The sequence below is a fragment of the Neodiprion pinetum genome, chromosome 6, assembly GCF_021155775.2.
Source record: "Neodiprion pinetum isolate iyNeoPine1 chromosome 6, iyNeoPine1.2, whole genome shotgun sequence".
Lineage (NCBI taxonomy): Eukaryota > Metazoa > Arthropoda > Insecta > Hymenoptera > Diprionidae > Neodiprion > Neodiprion pinetum.
In genome coordinates this window covers 582,307-602,171 of record NC_060237.1, presented here as the reverse complement: position 1 = coordinate 602,171, position 19,865 = coordinate 582,307, and the positions used below count along the sequence as shown (strand labels likewise).

Here is a 19,865-nt window from a genome sequence, read left to right as displayed (position 1 = left end):
CGGTTTTTTCCATTTTTGTACTCTTACATCCCTTCTCTGAACGGAGAAATTTTTGGGGGTCGAAAACCTTTACTTTGTATGACTCTGCATACGGCCAATTGAGGTAATTTTTATTACATATTTTAATGAGGTAAATTTATTCTAAAAGATGTAAGAACTGCTTGCCTAAAACCTTTAAAAATTTTTCAACTTTTCCTGCATGAGAAAAAATTAACTAAAATTCGTGTAAATGCCTCCTCAAGCTGCACGCATTCGACGCTGCATTTTTAGCCATTCTGTTTCAAGTCTTACGAATTTCCGCAAGAGTGCCGAAAGCTCGCGGGTAACTGTATATTATAATACATATATCAGAATTTTCGATTGCCATTTCGAGGTATCAATTTGTCTCGCGTATCGGTTGCTGGAGGCGTGCTAACAAGTGCGAGAATAAAACTAAATAAAATTCTGCCGCGTGTAGATATAATGTATGTGTATATATATGTATGTATATATATATATATATATATATATATATATATATATGTATATACACATATATATGTATGCGTGTAGAAGGCAGGGCCTCGACTGAAGGCGAACAATGGGAATCGAGGGAATTTATAGGGGCGTTTTTGAAATTCATACAATGCTCACGGTCTCGCAGGACCTTTTGACTCGTCTGTTCGTGATCAGCGCGGCCGATTCGCGGAAACAATATTATTTAAATTCGGGCGCTTCGCGGTTTCAGGAGTAACCCATCAGTCGGCTTCCGATTGCATCGACCAGGGACAACGAGCCCCATAATTTTCGGACCATAAAAGCGGCGATATCGATAACGCATCGCATGCAGCACCGCGATAAAAATGACGAAAGTTGGGTAAAACAGAACAGAGGGATCAATGTTCGGTCTCGCGATGCTATATTGATACTCGCTGCTTTTTCCCCCTTCATCGTTCACCCTTCCGTTACATCTTTGATTTACTTTGTCAACCTTGCCTCAGCCGCCTTGATGGAGCTGACTACGTTTGAACCGATAAAAAGGGAACGGATAAAAGATACACCTTGTCGATCTTACTGTCTCCGCGTGTGAAGATATACGTGAGGTTCGCACACTGGTTTTTAATAATTTTAAGACCACGTTATACTAATTAGTTAGTGTTTATAACTGAAAGATATTTTACTATTTAGATAAACGTAATGGGTTCTTAATGTCCCGATGTTTGATGATTGAGCATCTTGATTCAACGAGAAATTTCATAGAAAATATATAAGGTATATAATTCGTCATGTGTTTGCATAATTTATGTTGACTTGATACTAGTTTGGTTCTAACTGACTCTGGATATTTTCAAACAAGTGGCATGCAGGTCCTGGTTAAGGACACAAAGATGCAAAAGAGAGGGGAATTTTGACCCCACTGGTTCGCCTTTTTCAGGGGAAGAGACACTTGTCTTCTTTGCATGAAGAATCTTCAATTTTCGTACTCGGTATTGTGTAACTCGCTTAGCGAGGGCCGCAGAGTTCTCTTTCTCTAATCATTGTAAACTGACAACGAGTGGTTTTCGGCTCTCTCTCAAATCACTCGCTGCTTTCACCACCGACACGAAGAGACTGCTTTTCATTCCTGTAAAAAAATCTGCCTATCCCTTGGAACAGCGACTAGATTTCCGGAATCGGTAGAGAGCGCCCGGTTTATGTTTTCAGCTGTTTGGGAGGGAAGGGTCAGGGGTTGCCGCCGATATTTATACGTCAAGTGTAGACGCGTGAATTTCGCGCGCTTCTTCTTGCAGGGAGGAGAAGAAGCTCGGAGCAGCGCCGTCGAGGAGAGAACGGCGCCCGCTGGGACGCTTCGCCCAGCGAGTGTCTCTTTATTGGATAATAAATAACCTGTTTCATTTATAAGAAGAAGATAAAGCGAGCCGGCGTGCGCTCTGAATAGGTATATAGGCTGAAGCCATGCCACCCGGCCGCCCTCTTTGTATTCGCCTCTTTGCCGAATGAACTAGCATCGAGCCTCCCTTAAGCGCTCCAAATAATAGAAGCAATTTTTTTTCTCTTTCTCCTCCTCTCGCAGCTTGACCCACCTTTCCGTACTCGTATGTGCTCGCATGCCCGAATCCTCGAGTGAGAAATGAAGTCCATTTCACCCACACGCCGTTCCACGTGATACGGGTTAAACAGATTTTGGAAATTTGTTGACACGAGTTGAAAAATCACTGGCCCGTGAACAGATTTCAATATAAATTTAACCCGAACTTTTGTTCGACGTGCGATTCAATCAATATTCGTTTCACCAATGTTTTTCAGTCGACAAGAATATAGCGGGCTTTAAAAAATCTACGACTATTTGGTCGTGTCTTCAATGAAATAGAATTTGCTCTCGTTTTGTGAATTTGGCAAATTGAACTTGGTGCTTTACTTCGAGTTCTTGAAGCGCATCATAAATATCCAATAACCAACATTGTCTCTGCTGGAAAGTCTCACTCAGAGTCTCCGCCTGACCTCAGAATCCACTAGCGAAGAGTAAATTCTGCGGATAAAATTGCGAGCCACGTTCCCTGCAGAGTTAGTAAGATGGTCGAGATAGGATGACGTTAGATAAGGTTGAGAAGCGTATCGCTATAGGTACCAGCTCTGACCCGTCGCGTCGGTATAACTCCGAAGAAGTACTTTTTAACCAGAGAGTTTGAGGGACGAGGGACGCGGGGCGGGTTTAAGGGTAGGTACATGGAAAAAGTTTAAATAACTTTTAAAACTATATGTGATCGATTTACTTTTAACTCGATCGAGTTTCCCTCGGTTCGCTTCGTTTCGGCTCGTACAGCGAATGTCCCTGAGCACCTCGCCAATCTGGATTCCCGTCGCGCGGTCCTCGTATCGCTCTTCCTTATCGCCATTATACTCGTCACGGCAAGAATACACCGGAAAATTCAGAGCCGTGATAAACGGCGTGCTGTTCATTTCCACCCGGCTTTTTCAGCGTCGTGAAAATTCGCGACTTTCGCCGATCCGCGGGTAGCGAAAGTCGAACTTCCGGATGACCCTTATTTCCCAAGCCCTGGAACTCCAAGATAGAGTCACCCTGGTACCATGGCCCCGTAACCGGAAGTCGAGCTCCGGTGGCCTGCCTCTGTGGTCGCCTTGTTGTCACGTACCGGTAATTAAGAAAGACCACTTCAGTCTTCCGCCGTCTTACACCAGCTTTGTATCCACCCGACTCACCCCGGGAAACTCTCGCGTCTTTTGTAAACGTATCTGCCTAACAATACACGAAGGATTATGCATGCATAAAAGGAGCTCTACTCCGAAAAGCCACGCAGAACTGTCCGAGTCTAGCTTTCAGGGGAATTTCATCTCGCAATATTGCCCGCCTCCTATTCAACTGCAATTACACGCGAAATGATCGGAGCTCTGCAAAAACGTCGCCCACTGTTCCTAGATATATTAACCAAAGTTTTTTTGTACTCTCTGCATAAGGTGAGTGTACCAGTTACTGACCTCCTTTGGTTGTATCCGTTTGATCATCGGTTCCAAAATTACTTGAAGATAAATTTGTACAGTTTAACCCTCTAGAGATTGATTTTGTCGTCGAAAAATTCACAATTTGTGCCGTCAATTTACAATTTTGAAATATGAAAGGGGTCCAGACGTGTCAATAATTGGTACAGGTTACTCGCTCCAAAATTTTCATAATAGTTCGACCTCGTTTAGCTACTGCTGACCTTTGCAAGACTGGAGAATAAACCGAGAAACCGGCTGGTTCAAAATTTTTTACACCACCACCGCAAATTCGATCGCAAAGAGTAACAGGGAGGAGACACGGGAGGAGTGATCGGACGAAGCTCGAGATCCGAACAAGCAGATCACCGGATTTAAGCTTCGACTGCTGCCGTAGCTGCATCCGAGTCCAGCCGGCGTTTCACTCGGAAGCTCTTAATCCCAGCCGTGTTCGAGTCGCGGAGTCCCGTAGAAAAATCCGTTCTAGTCGATAGGACGTGACGCTTCGTGCTTTTCTCCCCCTCGCCGGCTGATATTAGTCGCGCTGCTGTCCGAAGCTTATCGCCCGCCTTTACGAGGAGAGGAAAAAGGGCTCTCCCTTCTCGCCGAGTCTCTATAATTGATAAAATTCTCGTCCGACATTTTTCCCGGGCTCAAAGAAGGCCGATGTTTTCCATTGTCAGGAGACGAAACGTTTCCAGCGTAGCGGAAAATTCCAAGTTTCAGTTTGTCGCTTTCCTTTGACGGCAATAAGAACCGACCGCATGCACGGCGCCACCGACTATACGTATACCTAAGGGTTGAAAATTGTCTACCTAAGGTTGCCGCAGCGCTTGCTGTGCACGGTTGTCTGAAGTGTTTGAAATTGGCTTTAGCGGCGGGTGTCGAGTGTAAAATCGTTTCACCCGAGGCGGTAGGATCGTTGTTTTTCCTGCGAGTCGTACCAGAGACCCGGATCCACCCCGTCGCCGCCTCGAAATATCTCGATGTGTGCACCGCGAAATGAAGCTTGGATTACTTCCCCAACGCCTCTGGCGCCTCGCCGAGGATCCGCACTTATTGTTACCTCCCCTTCGAAACCGCGAGAAGAAGATGGAAAGCTATAGGAATGAAAAAATTAGGCGATCGTTTAACCCCTGAACTACGTGCATCGATGTATCCCTCCGTTTGAATGTGAATTTGAGTTAAGAAAAAATAAATAAATAAATAAAAACAATTACGTAAACTAAACGGAGAAAACCATGTTTTTCAAACTAGATAGACGTTTTCCGGCATTCAAGTCGAACTCGAGTTCAAATTTAGCGCCTACGTTTGACCCTACCGAGATTCATACAAACCTACTTTGAAGGAAACTGAACCTAGAAATCTTACATTGACCCTCTGACTCCTAAGAATTTGAAAACAAACCGTACGTCGAACCTCCAGCTCCGTAGGACAAAGGTACCAAACCCTAATTTGACGCTCTTGGTCGACGATTGAATCTGGTTTGTCGCAGTTCAATCTACAGCTCCCCCTTGGACCTGTATCTCCTCCTCTACAGATGCATTATTACAGCGATATTCAAGTGCTCGCAATGAATAATACGAGAGCTATTTCGACATAATTTTGACCAGTTTCAATAACGTTTGAAAATCAAGTATTGCATTTCAGCTGTATTTATCCAACGTTCTTACGGATACAAAAACCCCTTTAACTAGAAGCGCTGTACTACCTCTGGATGGTTGAAGGAGGTTTTAAGCAGACCCTATTTTGAGCCTAAACTTGGTAAATCAGTAAATTTTGGACATTCTCAGCGTTAGAACAGAACCTACTTTACTATCTGTAAAGTAGGCGTTAAATTTCGATTAGGGAATGCTCGTAATTCATTGACCAGCCTCAAGGCCCCTTTTCTCTTTGTCCATTTGAATTCAGGTTCCGCCGATTGCCACCCACTTTCCTACCAATCATACTCCGCGAGTGGGAGAAGTTTTTTCGAATCATTCTACCCGGTGGAAAAGTGAAACTGTAATGTCGCGTTCAAGTTCCCCCGACTCCGCCAACTGACTGTATTCCAGGCTATTCAGCAAAGCTTGTAATCTGGCGTGCCAATCGTAGTTTGTTCTAGACCGATTCAATATTTCAGCTGTGCAGGGGAGGCGGATTCCATCGGAGCGTAATATCCCGGCATCCTCGGATTCGGTAAAATTAATCCCCGACAGCTAACCGGGAGCTCTGCCGCAATGCACGTCGCTTTGTACAGTCGAACTGCAACAGCTCAGGAAACTTAACCGAGTTCCGTAGATCCGCTCATTTCTGTGCCGTGCAGAATTTTCGCCGTTGAATTCCCATCGCTGCAGGGATCGATAGCCGTATCGCTGCGGCTTGTCGGTGCTTCACGATCGGCAAAAATCTATAGGCAATCATTCGCCCCGTTCAATTCCCGTCTGTTTCAGGCTGTGGCCGACTTACGCGAGCGCTCACAACAACCTGGGAACTCTGACGGTCGGCGAAGAGGCTGAACAGCACTTTCTGTCAGCCATTAACGCCCAGCCGGGTCACGTCAACGCTCATTACAATCTTGGCCAGCTCTACAGGTAATTTATTTCGCATCATAACTCCCCCCTCGGCTTCGGCTTCGCCGCAAAGCGAGGCAACACCTCGAAAAAGCTGCTCGCGTGAATCGCAGATTCAATTAAGATATGCAATTCAATACCTGTATTGTCGCTCCGACGGCCTGCAGCCCTGCGTGTGTTAACGAATATCGCGAATATCCATCGCGATCTTATCGTAATTGATGATTCTCAAATTGTTTTCCTCGAATTTCGTTGTTCCCTGATTCGGTTCTATATTTTGCCAGAAAAATATTAATTAGAACCCCCGCGAAGATGGTCGCGCGAAATAACGGATCGTATAATGTACGTATATACGCGCCTTCGTTGCAGGCAAGGGACAATTTTATCAACGGTTTATTGTCCGTTTTATTGGCCGAAAAGCGCTCACGCGAATTTCACGCGTTAAATCTTGCGTGCCGCGGTAATTCATGCCGCTTCGGACAAAATTAAAGTTTAATTAACACGAGGAAAAGCTTCGCACACCGTTTCTGCTTCCGTTTGCGTATAGGTGTCTTATACCTCTGCGTGTGCTTTCGTTTTAACCGTAGGTCACTTTTCCGCAGTCATTTAAACCCTCCGTAAGTTATCGCTGTAACAATTGTTTCGTTTTTTATAGTTTCTGTCGTTCTCCCGCTCGGTTGGACTGAACAACGATTTGTTTTTCTTTCACTTCAATCGTGGATAATGTAGAATTCGGTCTTTCATTTGCGCCGTGTTAAAAGAAGGAACCCAAAATTACGTGATCTTGTTTCGTTTCCTTTTACCAATTTAATCTATTTCGGTAATTGAAAAAGTAAGGTATAACACTCACGATGAACGCGCGGGTGTTCGTAAAGCACAAAAGTCGAAGGATCAACGTAATATATCCGAGACCTCGAGGAATGGCGTGGTTTTTTTCTATCTCGTTTCGATTTTTTCGGGGCTGTTTTTCAGGGGCGCATCCTGTGGCGTTGAATATTTTACTTGAAATCTTCAGACGTTTCTTACATATGTATGCACATTTATACATATACAACGTGTGTAACGTGAAATCCTTGTAGAGTGCTGAATTTTCCGTAAACGCGAGGATTCGAGAAGATCAGAGCCGGATGAAAATGTATACCGAATGTGAACGTATGCGAACCCGTGGCACTGGTCGAAGCGGGAGAATATTTCTTGCAGTGTTTATTCATTCACGAATACACGCTGCAATGTCGGTGTTTCAAAATTACGCAAGCCCATAAGTTTTGCTAGATTCACCGGGAAAAACGATGTGAAAGTAGAGAATTAATCGCAAATCGCCTCACTCAACCTTTTCTTTGAAACTTTCGCTGCGATGTTTTTCATTCCCTTCGATTTCTTTCTTCGCCAATTTATTCCCTCATCTCTCGAAAAATAACCTCGCGCGTAACGTGAATTTGGTTATGTGGTAAACAATTATGAACAAGGGATTGTCATATTACCACCCCTGCTAGCCTGACCATTGGGGATTCTAACGTGATTACCGCGTCCCTTTTTACGGCCACCCAGTCGGTAAACCGTCAAAGCTGAACCATAATTCACCTTCCCCCAAGTCCTTTTAAATTGCCGTTTAATTTATTACAAGGTTGAATTTATGGCGCGGGAATATACCATACGTGCGCCATTATACATACCTCGCTACACAATCCGTGTAGGTACACACGATTTCCCCATCCTAGCGCTTTCGTTATACCACCCGGGCGGTCGAAGGATCGATAAAAGAAAATAATTTCACCATCAAGAACATCCGGGACGATGCAGTAGCTCATCCTGAATAAAAATTTAATAATAAATATCAAAATGTAGGGTATCGGTAATCAATGGTTCTGAGAAATTTTCATTTCATTCGAGTTTGAGCCATTATATCCTTTTCACTTCAAGACCAAAGGGGATTCCTTTAATTTTTTGAACCACCGTTCACCTCAGCTTTTTTTTGGTTTTTTTGTTTTTCCAGAAAAACGAATCGAACTGACGAGTGCATAAGGATGCTGCAGAGATGCGTGTCCTTGGATCCAGCTTACACCCCCGCCTATTTGGTGCTGGCGCGATTGGCGACCGGGCAAACAGCGGGGGCGCTTCTTCGGCACGTCGTTCGTCTCCAGCCACGAAGCCCTGACCACCTAGCCGAGTACGCGGCATGGTTGAACAGCAACGGTACGTGACGAGTTTCCCCTGAGAATTTACCTTCCAGCAAATTGCGAGCAATCGCGTTCGTTTTTAACTTCAGGAGTATACGCATTGGGGTGGTTCTTGAAAATGTCATTTTTTAATTTTGACCGTTTAAAATAATTCAAAACTAGATCCTTCATTTTTTCAATCTAATACAAAGGGATTTTTAGGGCCGCTGATTGCGAATCTGAAATTGAAATTTCAAAATTCAAAATGACGGATCCGACATGCCGGACCAAAATCCGAAAAGTTACTTGATGTTGCCATATTGGATCTACCATTTTAGATTTTGTAATTTTCACTTCAGATTCGTAATCGCCGACCCAAGAAACCCTGTGTGCTAAATTTTATGGAAATCCGTTCGGTAGATTTAATGTCCCCCCGAAAGGATTAAATGGGGAACTCCAAACCTCTCGAGGGCGCGGGCTATAGCTGAGATAAAAAACTGAGAAATAAAGGGATGTTATTTGAATTATTTGGAACCGATTTGGGGAGGGGGGGGGGGGGGGGGGAGGGGGGTGAGCCAGGCGAAATTAAAAAATCACCTTTTTGAGGACCACTCTAGACTATACATACATTAATTATGCACATAAGCCGGATTAATTATGCCGCTGTGCGAAATGGAAACTCGTTGTATATTGATGAAAAGAAAACGTCATCCCGTTGTTTCAGGTAAATGGCTCGCCGCTCTGAGGTACTTTCTGAAGGGGATGGAGGTCTCGAACTGTCACAGAGCCTCCCTTCTCGGCACGGCGAGGATCCTTCGCGCCAGGGGACAGTGGCCTCGGGTTCACCAGCTCGTCACGAGGTACGTCTAAGGCGATTTTAGGGGCTAAAGCAACGCAATTAATTACAGGCGAAGAAGAGAATGAATGGAGTAGAAAAGGGAGGGATTGAAATGAGTGAAAGCCGGCGGTCTATTTCCTCGCCGGAATAATTTTCGCCGCTATTTATTCTTTTGTAATTATCCTCGATCGGCGGAGCCTGCGTGTATGAAAGTCGCGCTAAACGCGCGGGTTGAATTCAAACACGTACACCGTTTAAATAACGCAGGTTAACCGGTTCAGTCACAGACGCCACTATAGTGTACACCCGTTTCTTTTTTCTTCTCCTTTTTGTATTTTTTTTTTTTTATATTCCATGCAAAATCTTGAATTGCTTTGTATTTTCCGGTAACAAAAGTACTTCAACTTTGGAATGATTAGGATTTTTTGTGCATCCATGATTGCTTATAATTTTTATAAATAAACGTATGCAGAAAAAAGACATATTTTCCTGAATATAATTCGTTAGTGGAGAAATTTGATAGTGTTGAACTAAGAGCAAATCGTGTTTTATTTAATTCCATCGTGGAATATTCTTACAGTGTACAGTGAAAAAATCTCATTGTTCAAACGATCACGATGAGCTAACACTAAATTTGATTGCAAATGGATTCTCTACAATTCATCAAGGTTCTATCATTTATTTAACTCTTCAGTTGATCAAAAAACCATGATTATCGAAATCATTGTCACTGTGACGAATAATGTGCTAATACCTTACTGAGAAATACTTCACCGTTAGTCAAAAACTGATTCTGTAGATTCGTATAGAATTTATTCGCGAACAAAATGAGCCCTAGTTATTCAAAATCGGTCAAAGGATGCGATTCTTTTATTGCAGAAATTAGTCGATGATGGGATCCCTTCAAGTTCATGAATAACTGTGCTGTTGTAGGTGAAATTTCTAAGTTTAAAATTTTTCTCCGTGTTGAAGAAATATCGTTTCGACTGAATTGAACACTCGATTAACTTCAATCGCACTTTCGGCCCTTCGTTACATCATATTTCTGTCTTCATAACTCTCCGACCGGACGATGGGTTCGATACATCTTCAAACTCGGCCACTCGCTTCATCCGGGATTACAAATTCGCGTATAAATCTCGCCGGTCCGTGACAAGCGGATGGCTGCTGCTGGCGGCGTGACGTGTGAGGAAATAGAAAATTGCGGAGTTGCCGGCGTTGTTTCGCGAGCTGAAACGTAGCCGCTGTTTTGCTGGAGGGAAGCAAATCGAGCGAACATACGAAAGACAGAATTTTTCCAATCTCTTTCACCCTCGCGGCTGTCAAGCGCGAGGCGCGCAACGAACGTCGGACGGGCAAAAAGTCTTGAGCTTTGTTTCGCCCTGCGTACCCGATCCGACCTCGCATCCATTGCCGAGGGACTTTAGCAGCGTTTCGAATCTATGAATTATCAAAATACCAATTCCATCCCGACTTCCGGAGAGGCTGAAACGCCTCTTACCGTCGAATGCCGATCCGCGTCTGCGCGAACTTTGAATAATAACCCCGATCAAACGAATCCCCCACAAAAAGCAACATTTATATTTCTTCAATTTTCTTTGTTTCGATGTATGTTGTGTACGTATATTTATACATCAATACTGTAACAACGATCAGTCTTTCGATATTTACTTGCAACTTTTTGTCATTCAATGTTTTTATTAAGTCCAAGGGTTTGAATTGAAGTAAAATTTCGTAATTTATCTTGAAGTATGAAGTATCGCGAAGAGCTGCGAGCTTTTGAATTCAGTGAATAACTTATTCCAAGGCTTACACTAGTCACCCAAAATCGACGAGCACAACATCGTATAACGTACAGCTTGAATCATTATTCGAATATTTACCTATTCATAAGCTTTCAGTTTTTCGAAAAACCTTCCCTCGTCCACCCGACGTGTTATCAATCCTTTGACCGTTGTATCCGTCAAATTGAACAACCAGCCGATAAATCGTTTCGCCGCTTAAAGCGCGTCTGTATTTTACCAATCGACGCGTGCAGTTTTAAATTCACGCATGACGGATCCGCGCACCTAACGCTTTCAAACGACCGCAAAATAAACGCTAAAGCTTCGATCAGTCGCCCCTGCAGAACTCACATTGGCGCGTGTGTTTTCCTACACATCGAATTGTAACATTGAACGTGATTTTTTCATCTGGGAAAATTAATATCGTCGAACCGCGAACAGTTTTTAACCAAATCGAGGTAGATTTTACGCTAGCAAAATTCGAGCGGCGCAAATCGGATTTGCATGGGGGCGGCTTACGGTTTTTCGAAATGGAAAAACAGTGTCGCGGATATCGTTTCGGATAGTAATTTCGGCGCGAAGTCGTCGGCGTTTTCCGCGGAGGTGCAAGCGGCCGGTGAACTGATAAATCGGGAATTTACGAGCGGCCGTTTCCCTTCTTCTCGCCCCGCTTTCCGTGTGTCGGTAAAAATGATAACTCGGCCGCGACGGTGTTTGGCGGGTGCCAAGCCTGCAATAACAGTTCGCACGATACGCGTGTCTACGTGTCGCGTAAAACTTGGCGCAGCAGAAAATCCGAAAAACGCCGCGTGGCTAATGTTAAATCAAGAAAGCCCCGAAAGCACCGTCAAAGCGCAGCGCTGCTGCCAGCTTGCCCATTACCTTTATCTCGCCGGCGGAATGGCGCTTTTATAAATCACCGACGAACCCTCCCCTATCATTATATATCCGCGTCCGAACCTAGCGCGCGATATCATCGATCCTCGATCCATTGCCCCGACTTTGTTCTTCGCGTCTGCAACAAATTTGCAGTCAACGAATTCGCCCGACGTCTGCATAGCTAGTGTAATCCACTCGCGGTTGCCGTCTGCCGATTTTCACCATTCGAAAATATACTGGGAGAGGTGGAATGGCAACAAAAAACGGACGTGGTCATAAACGGCACGCGGGAATTTGAATACTTCATTTCTTATCAGATATTGCGACGTCGGGATTTCTTCGTAATGACGATCTCGAGGAAAACGAAGAACTTTATGAACTCCCGAAAATCAATCATTCCATTAAATTTTCTCTATGTATGTGGAAATAACCACGCGTAGAGTTTGAATCAACACGTAATTTTACGGAATATTCTAACCGTTACGCGTACAATTTGTCACTTGCACAGACTGAAGCGCAACATGAATTTTATGGCAAAATCATCGTCGTAAAGATCTTTGGATCTACCTGCAAAAAGTTGCAGGATTCAAGTTTGGATGCTTTTGAAAAACATGAAGGCCTTGAGTCTGTCTCAAAATCAGTTCACTGTGAGAATAGAGTGCCTTGATTTTTACATTTCGGCGACGAATATAATTAATTGAAGGAAACAAAACAGCGAAGAGAATCTAAGGTTGAGATATTTTTGAAATTCAGATTTGCACTCTCTCTCTCTCTCTCTCTCTCTCTCTGTTTCTTTTTCTGGGTTGCGAGAGACTCCGACTAATTAGGAACTGTGCTGACCTCGCTGGGTGAGGGAACCAGTCTTTTTCCATGACTGACAAAACCTGATCCGCATCATTCGCCACCCCTTCAAAACCATCGTGTTAAGTTCATCTGAAACAGTATTTGACCTCGGCTGGCAATGCGAGGTCCGCAATTAATTCATCTCGCGCTTCGAAGAGATTCGTATCAATCCACCGTTACGATTCCCAATTTGCAAACATCGAGCCAAATGAATATATAAAAGAAAAAAAAAAAATGTCGGTTAAACCGAGGGACTTGGAAGCTGGCCGTGATTCAATCCACGACTCAAATTAGCCGTGTTCGTAAACTGTGACTACGGCGTTTGAGCTCGAGTTGAAAAAGCGTTCGTTTGCCGTACCCTATAAACTGGAAAAAAAAAAAAAAATAAATAAAATGGCTGAACTTACCAACCATGGTGATCAAATACGACGAAAGAAATATTTTGTTAATTGTGATGAATGTGAGTTTATTTGATAACACAAATTATCTTTTTACTCCCCCCCTTTTTTTTGTACATGTAACAACATTTCTTTCGCCATATTTGGTGAATTCAAAAAATTCTCTCTGCGTGTAGAAATAATTCTTACGATTACTCGTATAACGCTAGGATAATTGAAATTTTCTTCACTCCATTTTCAGGTGGCACTTGATGCTGCGAGCGAGGCGAGGGGGTCTGATTTATCGAGGGGACCTCTACATCCGGGCATGGCAGCTGCAGAGTGAGTCTCGTCATCGAGCCCATCAGCATCAGCACAATCTCTGCCTGACGGTGAGTTTCTTCTTCTTCTTTTTTTTTTCTTCTTCCTTCTTTTTTTATCTCTTTTTTTCTGCGATCAAGCAAACGGAGAAAGTACGGGAGAAATTTGATCAATAAAGTCGTCTTCTACGCTTTAAAATATTCCACGTTAATAATCTCCGCATGTTAATGTACCGCAAGTTAACGATTTCGACAAAATATACGGCGAAATTGCTAATATTCTGTAAAAATTGGCGAGTTATTCGCTGCGAGACGTTGCCAATTATTCCTCGAGGGAATCTCGAGGATCGGCTGATTATACACCACGGCATGAGAAAAATAATGTACAGCGGTATCCGAGATAACAATGACGACTGTAAACGATGGTAATACGACGATAACACTTCTCGGATTTAATTAGAGACCCGTTATCGTTCCGCCCCTCTACCCCCGTCACTTCGATACCGCCCCCCGGTATCTTCCGCGAGACCGAAGTCGGTCTCTGGGTGGGTGGTTCCGGGTTCGTTCGGGAACAACGAAAGCATTACACGCGGCAAGGTCCCGAGGGAGGTTGTTTCGCGAGCCTTATATACCCGGTTCAATTAAAAATCCCCCCTCTGACTCCGACCGAAATTCGGCAAAGGGTTATCGGCCCGGGTTGGAATCGGTATCGCTTTGAAACCGTGCGTCATTAAACGAGCGACAAATTTTCATTCGCGTCGATCGATCCTGACGCCGATTGGCAACGCGTTTTAAATCGACGCGGTTGGAACTCTCCGGAATTACAGCACGGTTTATGGAATCGGAGTTTCGGGTTCCCGGGGGACGCGAATATAACCGCGATTGACCGGCGATAGGACGGCTGTCCAGATTCGTATCGACTCGCAATAAGCTTGCGCCCTTGGGCCGATCAGAAATTAGATTAAAAAACGGAACGCGCGAGGCGAGCTGAACGAAACCGGAAATTACCCATTGATTTTCACCTCGCCTGTATAGTTGTGCCCTCTTGCCGTGATCGCCTCGGCTCCGGGGATGTTGTTGACTGTAGTCTAGTAATACCCGCGTAATCACCGTTATCGTTATACCTTTCAATTAAATAACCCGCTGACTTGCTAACTTTCGCCCATTCAACGACGTCGCGTTTCCTAAGACCCTCGTTTCACCCTTTTGAGAGCCTTTAACCAAGCGGCGTCGGTCTTGGAACAGCCGATTCAATTTTCGCACGCCAAAACAAGCTACGTAGCTGTTATTTTTACTGAAAATCTATTACGATAATTGTACCTCCGCAATTTAATCCTCGAATAATCAATTGCGTTATAAATTTTCGTCGAACGAGATTTGATACAAATGAAAAATTATACGCAAAAACGTAGAAGCCTTTTAGCTTCCGAATAATTTCTGATTTTGCAATCGGTGAAATAGAATTTGAGGTAACTTCTAGGTTAAATAATGCTTTTAATGGGACTCAGTTTTGAAAGAAAATTGTTGAATTTCTCGGAGATCATTGAGTGAAACTACCTAAGCCAACAGAAAACGATGGACTGGCATCATCTGACAATTGTACACGATTATCGGCACCTGTGGCAAGAAAAAGCTCGGATTAGTCAATTTTAGGGAATGAAAAATTTTCGGAGCCAGGAATGAACGGCGATGAAGATCGTTCGATTCGTTTTAACAACAGAGCCGAGGAGACGAAGCGTTTCGCAGTTCCTGACTTATGCATGACCTCGAGTTTCAAAGGATGCGAGTCAACCGTAAATGTATTATACCCGTGTACCTACCTACCAACCTACCGTCGGCGGAGCAACAAATGAATGGATAGGGGAAAACGAGACGCCTCCGAGAAGAGCACATCAGGAAATACTACCGCACGATACAGAAACACGTGATAAATGCGTTACGTCGTATCAACAGAGGCCTGTAGAATTTCTAGATAAAGCGTAAAATACAGAGAGAATGCGGGAGAGAGTGAGATGAAAGGCAAGGAAAGACGGATGACGGGGAATTCCGTGTGCATGCACAGGCGGCTCTTGTTCTTCCGTGATTCATTACACCCTACAAATGTTAGCGGCAGATGCAGTTGAATCACGGTAGGATGCCGTTTCTCATACCAGAACAGCCTGACGCGAGCCGCTCTCGCTTCGAGATTTAATTAGGATTTTTCCTCTAGTCTCATGACTTTAATTAAAAAAGGCTTCTTCAGCTGTAAAATCAGTCGGACCGGTTTGCGTCCGTCCCAAGTGGGAGACGAAGCTCGGGTTGTAATCGCCCCGCGTCGAATTCCGAACGGAAAATCGTCAAGCAAGCTCAACTTGCGTGTCGGTTAAACTTTCGCAAGCTTCTCGCTCTATCTCTGTCTCTGTCTATTCGAAGTTTCTAGTTAGCCGCTGCACCGAGAGATCTGAACGATCGCGCCCTGTGCACTCGGGGAAAAGCTCGCATTTCGAGGAACGAGGTTGACCTCCTTGCCTCCTTCGGAGAAATTTTCCGCAACTCCGTTACCGATCCGACGGAAGTTTCCATCCGAGACTCGCCTAGATCGGTTAAAATCAATTAATTAGCAGCTCCCCAAGATTTCTTCGCTCGTACCGACTCGAGTGATAATCTCCGCCTCGGGTTCATCGTCTATATTTTATTCATCGTTCTCCAACTTTTTTCTTGCCAATTTATTCCGCGCGGTAAAGTCAACGTCATCTGGGTAAATAAACGACCGAGACCGCGTTTAATCTCCTCTTTGTAACACGGTGCAGAATTTATAATAAACACTGCATGCACAGAGAGAGAGAGAGAGTTTGTGAATTGTGCTGCTTCTGCAGTGTTGCAGGACTGATTCGAGCCAGTCGAGTGTGGAGCGGTGCATCACGAAGGCGACGGTCTATGTTTGCCCATGCACCTTTCATGGTTAAATATAGAGGGCTTCCACCATAGGGTGCAAAAATTTCTGTAGAATTATTATTTACATGACGATATAGAAGAAGCCTGATCTATTTTTTTTTTTTTGCTTCGATTTATCATACGTCCGTTTGTCAGCCCCTGCGGGTGATTATATGCATATGTAGGTATATACGTTATTCCATGGCTAGTCATGTGCGTAACGTTGTTTTTATTAGACGCGTTTTTCTTTTTCCATCCGGCTGATATCTTCCGCCGTATTGGAGACCGTTCGACCCTGCACCGCAGATTCGCTTCCCTCTGCGATAAAGGACAGGGAAAGAGAAGGAGCTTTTTTTTTTATATAATATATAAATCCGCCGCGTTGATAAAACTTGCATATTATATCACACGATCCTCGTCTATAATTAAACTGCAGCTAGACCGTAACGATTCAAAGCGCTGAGATGTACGACGCTGATCTGAACTTTGTCCACCTTTGGAAGAGCTCCGAGTTGTGAAAAGTCGCGTGTATTACATGCACACGGTTAACCAGCCGAACCGGTGATAGGGTTCTGTTTTAGTTCCAGCCGAGCTGCATGAGAGGACAGAGATCAGAACTCGGGTTTTGCTATACTTACGGCTAATCGAGTTAGTCTCCTTACTCGTCACGCGGAAAGCCTCGCCAAGTATCGTCCAACCTTCGGACAAGTTCTCCGCATTCACCGCGTCGATTTATAAAAGGCGAAAACAAAGAAGAGGCGGAATTAGAGCTTTTAATAGAAATACGAAATACCTTTAGTTGTTCTCTCTCTCTCTCTCTCTCTCTCTCTGCAATTATTCTCGTCTCCGTGCTCGAGTCTTCTTCTCGACGAAGACTGTTTCCTATCGAATGCCGAGATGTTGAACGCTGCTCCACCGAATCGTGGAAAATTTCAGCAGTATATATAATATAATGTACAGCCATTATCGTAAGAAGTTAATTTCTCCCCGCTGTGTCCCCGTTCGGCCAGCAGCGCAGAAATAACCGTCGCGCTGAAACGATTATACACCGGTACCTGTCGCGTAATTGTTCCGACTTTCGAACAATTCAGACTAAACACCGTCGACGTGGCAGTGAAGTTTCTCACGAAATCTCCACTCTCTGCGTTATAATTACATCCGTCGTCTCTTTTCGTTCTTTCTCCAAATATATCCTCGTTTGATCGACGGTCAAGCAGTTTTTTCTAATACATTTTCTTATCATCGCTCGGTATTTTCGGGTGTTTCAGGAAACGGGATGCACGACTCCGAGGGTCGCGAGCGTTTCGGTCCAGCTGGAGCAGGACAGCAACAAATCGGAGCAGCTTCAGAGAGCGCCGCGTTGCGGAGTGCGACCGGATCGGCAGACGAGGAAGACGAAAGCTCGAGTCACGGCGCCGGCGCTCCTCGTCCAGAACCTACTCGAGACGCTTTAGTACCTACAGTCTGATTCAGGTTTCAACGAGGTTTGGAATTGTTTCGCGTAGCGTGTAGAGGCCCGCAAATTTGCGCAACGCGTTACGCAAAGACGAACGAAGACATGTGAGGATAGCAAAAGGAGATGAAGTCGAGGTGATGACGTTGAAACGAGATGGAAAATTTATTTTACCGATTGAGCCGATGGTGATTTTTTATGCTAGGGTATAACGTTGTGTAACGGTATTATTGTACGAATGATATGACGATACGGTGAAGTATAATTGAATTGAAGGTCCGAAGCTGCAGGGCGCGAATATTCAATATTATACAACAATATGATGTAACGATATCACGGTGATGTAATTTTCTATCGCTTGAAATCTTGAATGTACAATCTAATACAACAGAACATCATATTGTATATAATATATAGTTGACGTTTAACGCATTGTTATTATAATTATTATAGATATTGTTGCTATCATCATTATTGCGTATCATTGTATCATTTTATGATATACTTTTCCTATAATACATATAACCTCGATGATCATTATAATTCGAATATTCACCGTGGTTGTGTTACTTTTAATTTTATTTTAATCGACTTCATTTTCGTTTCAAATTTCACAATACTGATTTCTGAAACTTTCACGGTTAGCTGTACAGTCAGCGTACGCTTAGGTTTATTGAAATTTCAGTAATCATTCTCAACGCCGAATGCTCTACTTACAACGCTTCGATATTGATAAATCGATGATTCCGAAGGGTTCACAAGCTTTGTCCGTGTGAGAAAAAAGGTTTTATTATAAAAAAAATGTATGCGGCAACGAGATATCGGATAGGAAATGCGAAACAGGTATGAGCTGCCGATAAATTTGTCGAATAAGATTGTTCAATCGTATTATTAGCAGATCTCGAAATCGTTGAAATCAATGCAGCTTTCCGGTTCTGGGAGAAAATTGCTGCAGCAAGGCGAGGTTTGAAATTATTTTACAAAGACGAAGGATGAAGCAGCAAATAAGAAAATAAACAATTTATGTAAAAATGGATACAAATGAATAAGTAAATAAATAAGCGGAACTGAGATTAGTAAGAATCGATTTCGGCAGTAAGGGTATCAAATTATGTACTTTGCATGTGGACCAATCGAATGTTTTGTACCGATCTGTGAGATTGAAATACTACAAGGATTGTACTCGGTGTGAAATAAGAAACGAAGGAAACCGCAAAGGAAAAGACGCTATAAGATTAATTATAGTGAAAACATATTTGTATATTTCAATGAATTTTTGTGATTAAACTCTATACAATACGATTACTATTGCTAACACATCGTACAACAATTGATAATAATTGTCTGATAAATAATAACCCTGATCCAGAAGTTTGTCTTGTAGAAAATTATACGCATCTGCTTGTAAGTTAGACACGAGCTCAAAACGGAAAATTTGCAATTGAATTATACTTGTAAATATATCATATTTATATACCGTGAATGTAGTACTTTGTACGCGCTATGAGATTGCGAAATTACACGATTCATTCATCGTGGGTTTTGAATTCATGCACAAGACTATCTTAATTTATTTCCGGTTTCGACGATTCCTCCTGTGGGTACAACTTGCAGTATCTTAGCGCGTATAAAATGACATATCCCGCAATTCTATACGCAATTTATAAAAACAGCTCTTTAGATTCTTTGTAGATTGTAAAATTGGACCGTAATTAGTCCAATTACTGCTAGCCGTTCTCATTTTTCACTGTTTGCTTAGACGAAAGAAATGCCAAATATAGCCACCGCAAAACTTTCTGCGGCTCGGTGTAACGTGCTATAAATAAATAGAAGAAGAAAAAAAAAAATGACAAACGATCAATAAAGCGAAAAAAGAAGAAATAAAACAAATAGCGAATAAATTATATTATATTCGTGCAAATGCGATTATCTGTGAATGAATTAACAAAATCTCGGAATATCGGGGTGCAAAAAGGGTCAGGATAGCTTAATCTGCAGTACTAAGGAACGAGAATAAAGGTAAACAAATAACCAATATTAAATACGGTATTATACGTAGGTACATTATAAGCCTGACGGTCTTTGTAACAAATAAGTACTCATACATATATAAATATATTTATATATATTTATGTATATATAAGTCTGTAAATATATTTTGTATCGTTAAAATTAAAAAGCTGGTTATTTCATATAGGAATAACGCGTGTAATTAACTATATATTATGTATAAATATGATTGAAACAAACCAAGAAAAAAAAAAAAACAAAAA

The 19,865-nt window shown here is 43.0% G+C and overlaps 1 protein-coding gene across 4 annotated transcripts in view; it reads left to right on the top strand.

The window, feature by feature from the left end:
- LOC124220916 (protein O-mannosyl-transferase TMTC1-like) overlaps positions 1–19,446 on the top strand; it is a 144,767-nt gene extending 125,321 nt beyond the window's left edge. For all 4 annotated transcript variants that reach the window (XM_069137037.1, XM_069137036.1, XM_046630359.2 and 1 more), the window contains exons 12-16: positions 5,910–6,050; positions 8,023–8,222; positions 8,910–9,045; positions 13,169–13,298; positions 17,408–19,446. In XM_069137037.1, the coding sequence (XP_068993138.1) occupies positions 5,910–6,050; positions 8,023–8,222; positions 8,910–9,045; positions 13,169–13,298; positions 17,408–17,593 (793 nt within the window). In that variant the 3' untranslated portion in view covers positions 17,594–19,446. The remainder of the gene's footprint in view (positions 1–5,909; positions 6,051–8,022; positions 8,223–8,909; positions 9,046–13,168; positions 13,299–17,407) is intronic.
- The last annotated feature ends 419 nt before the right edge of the window (positions 19,447–19,865 follow it).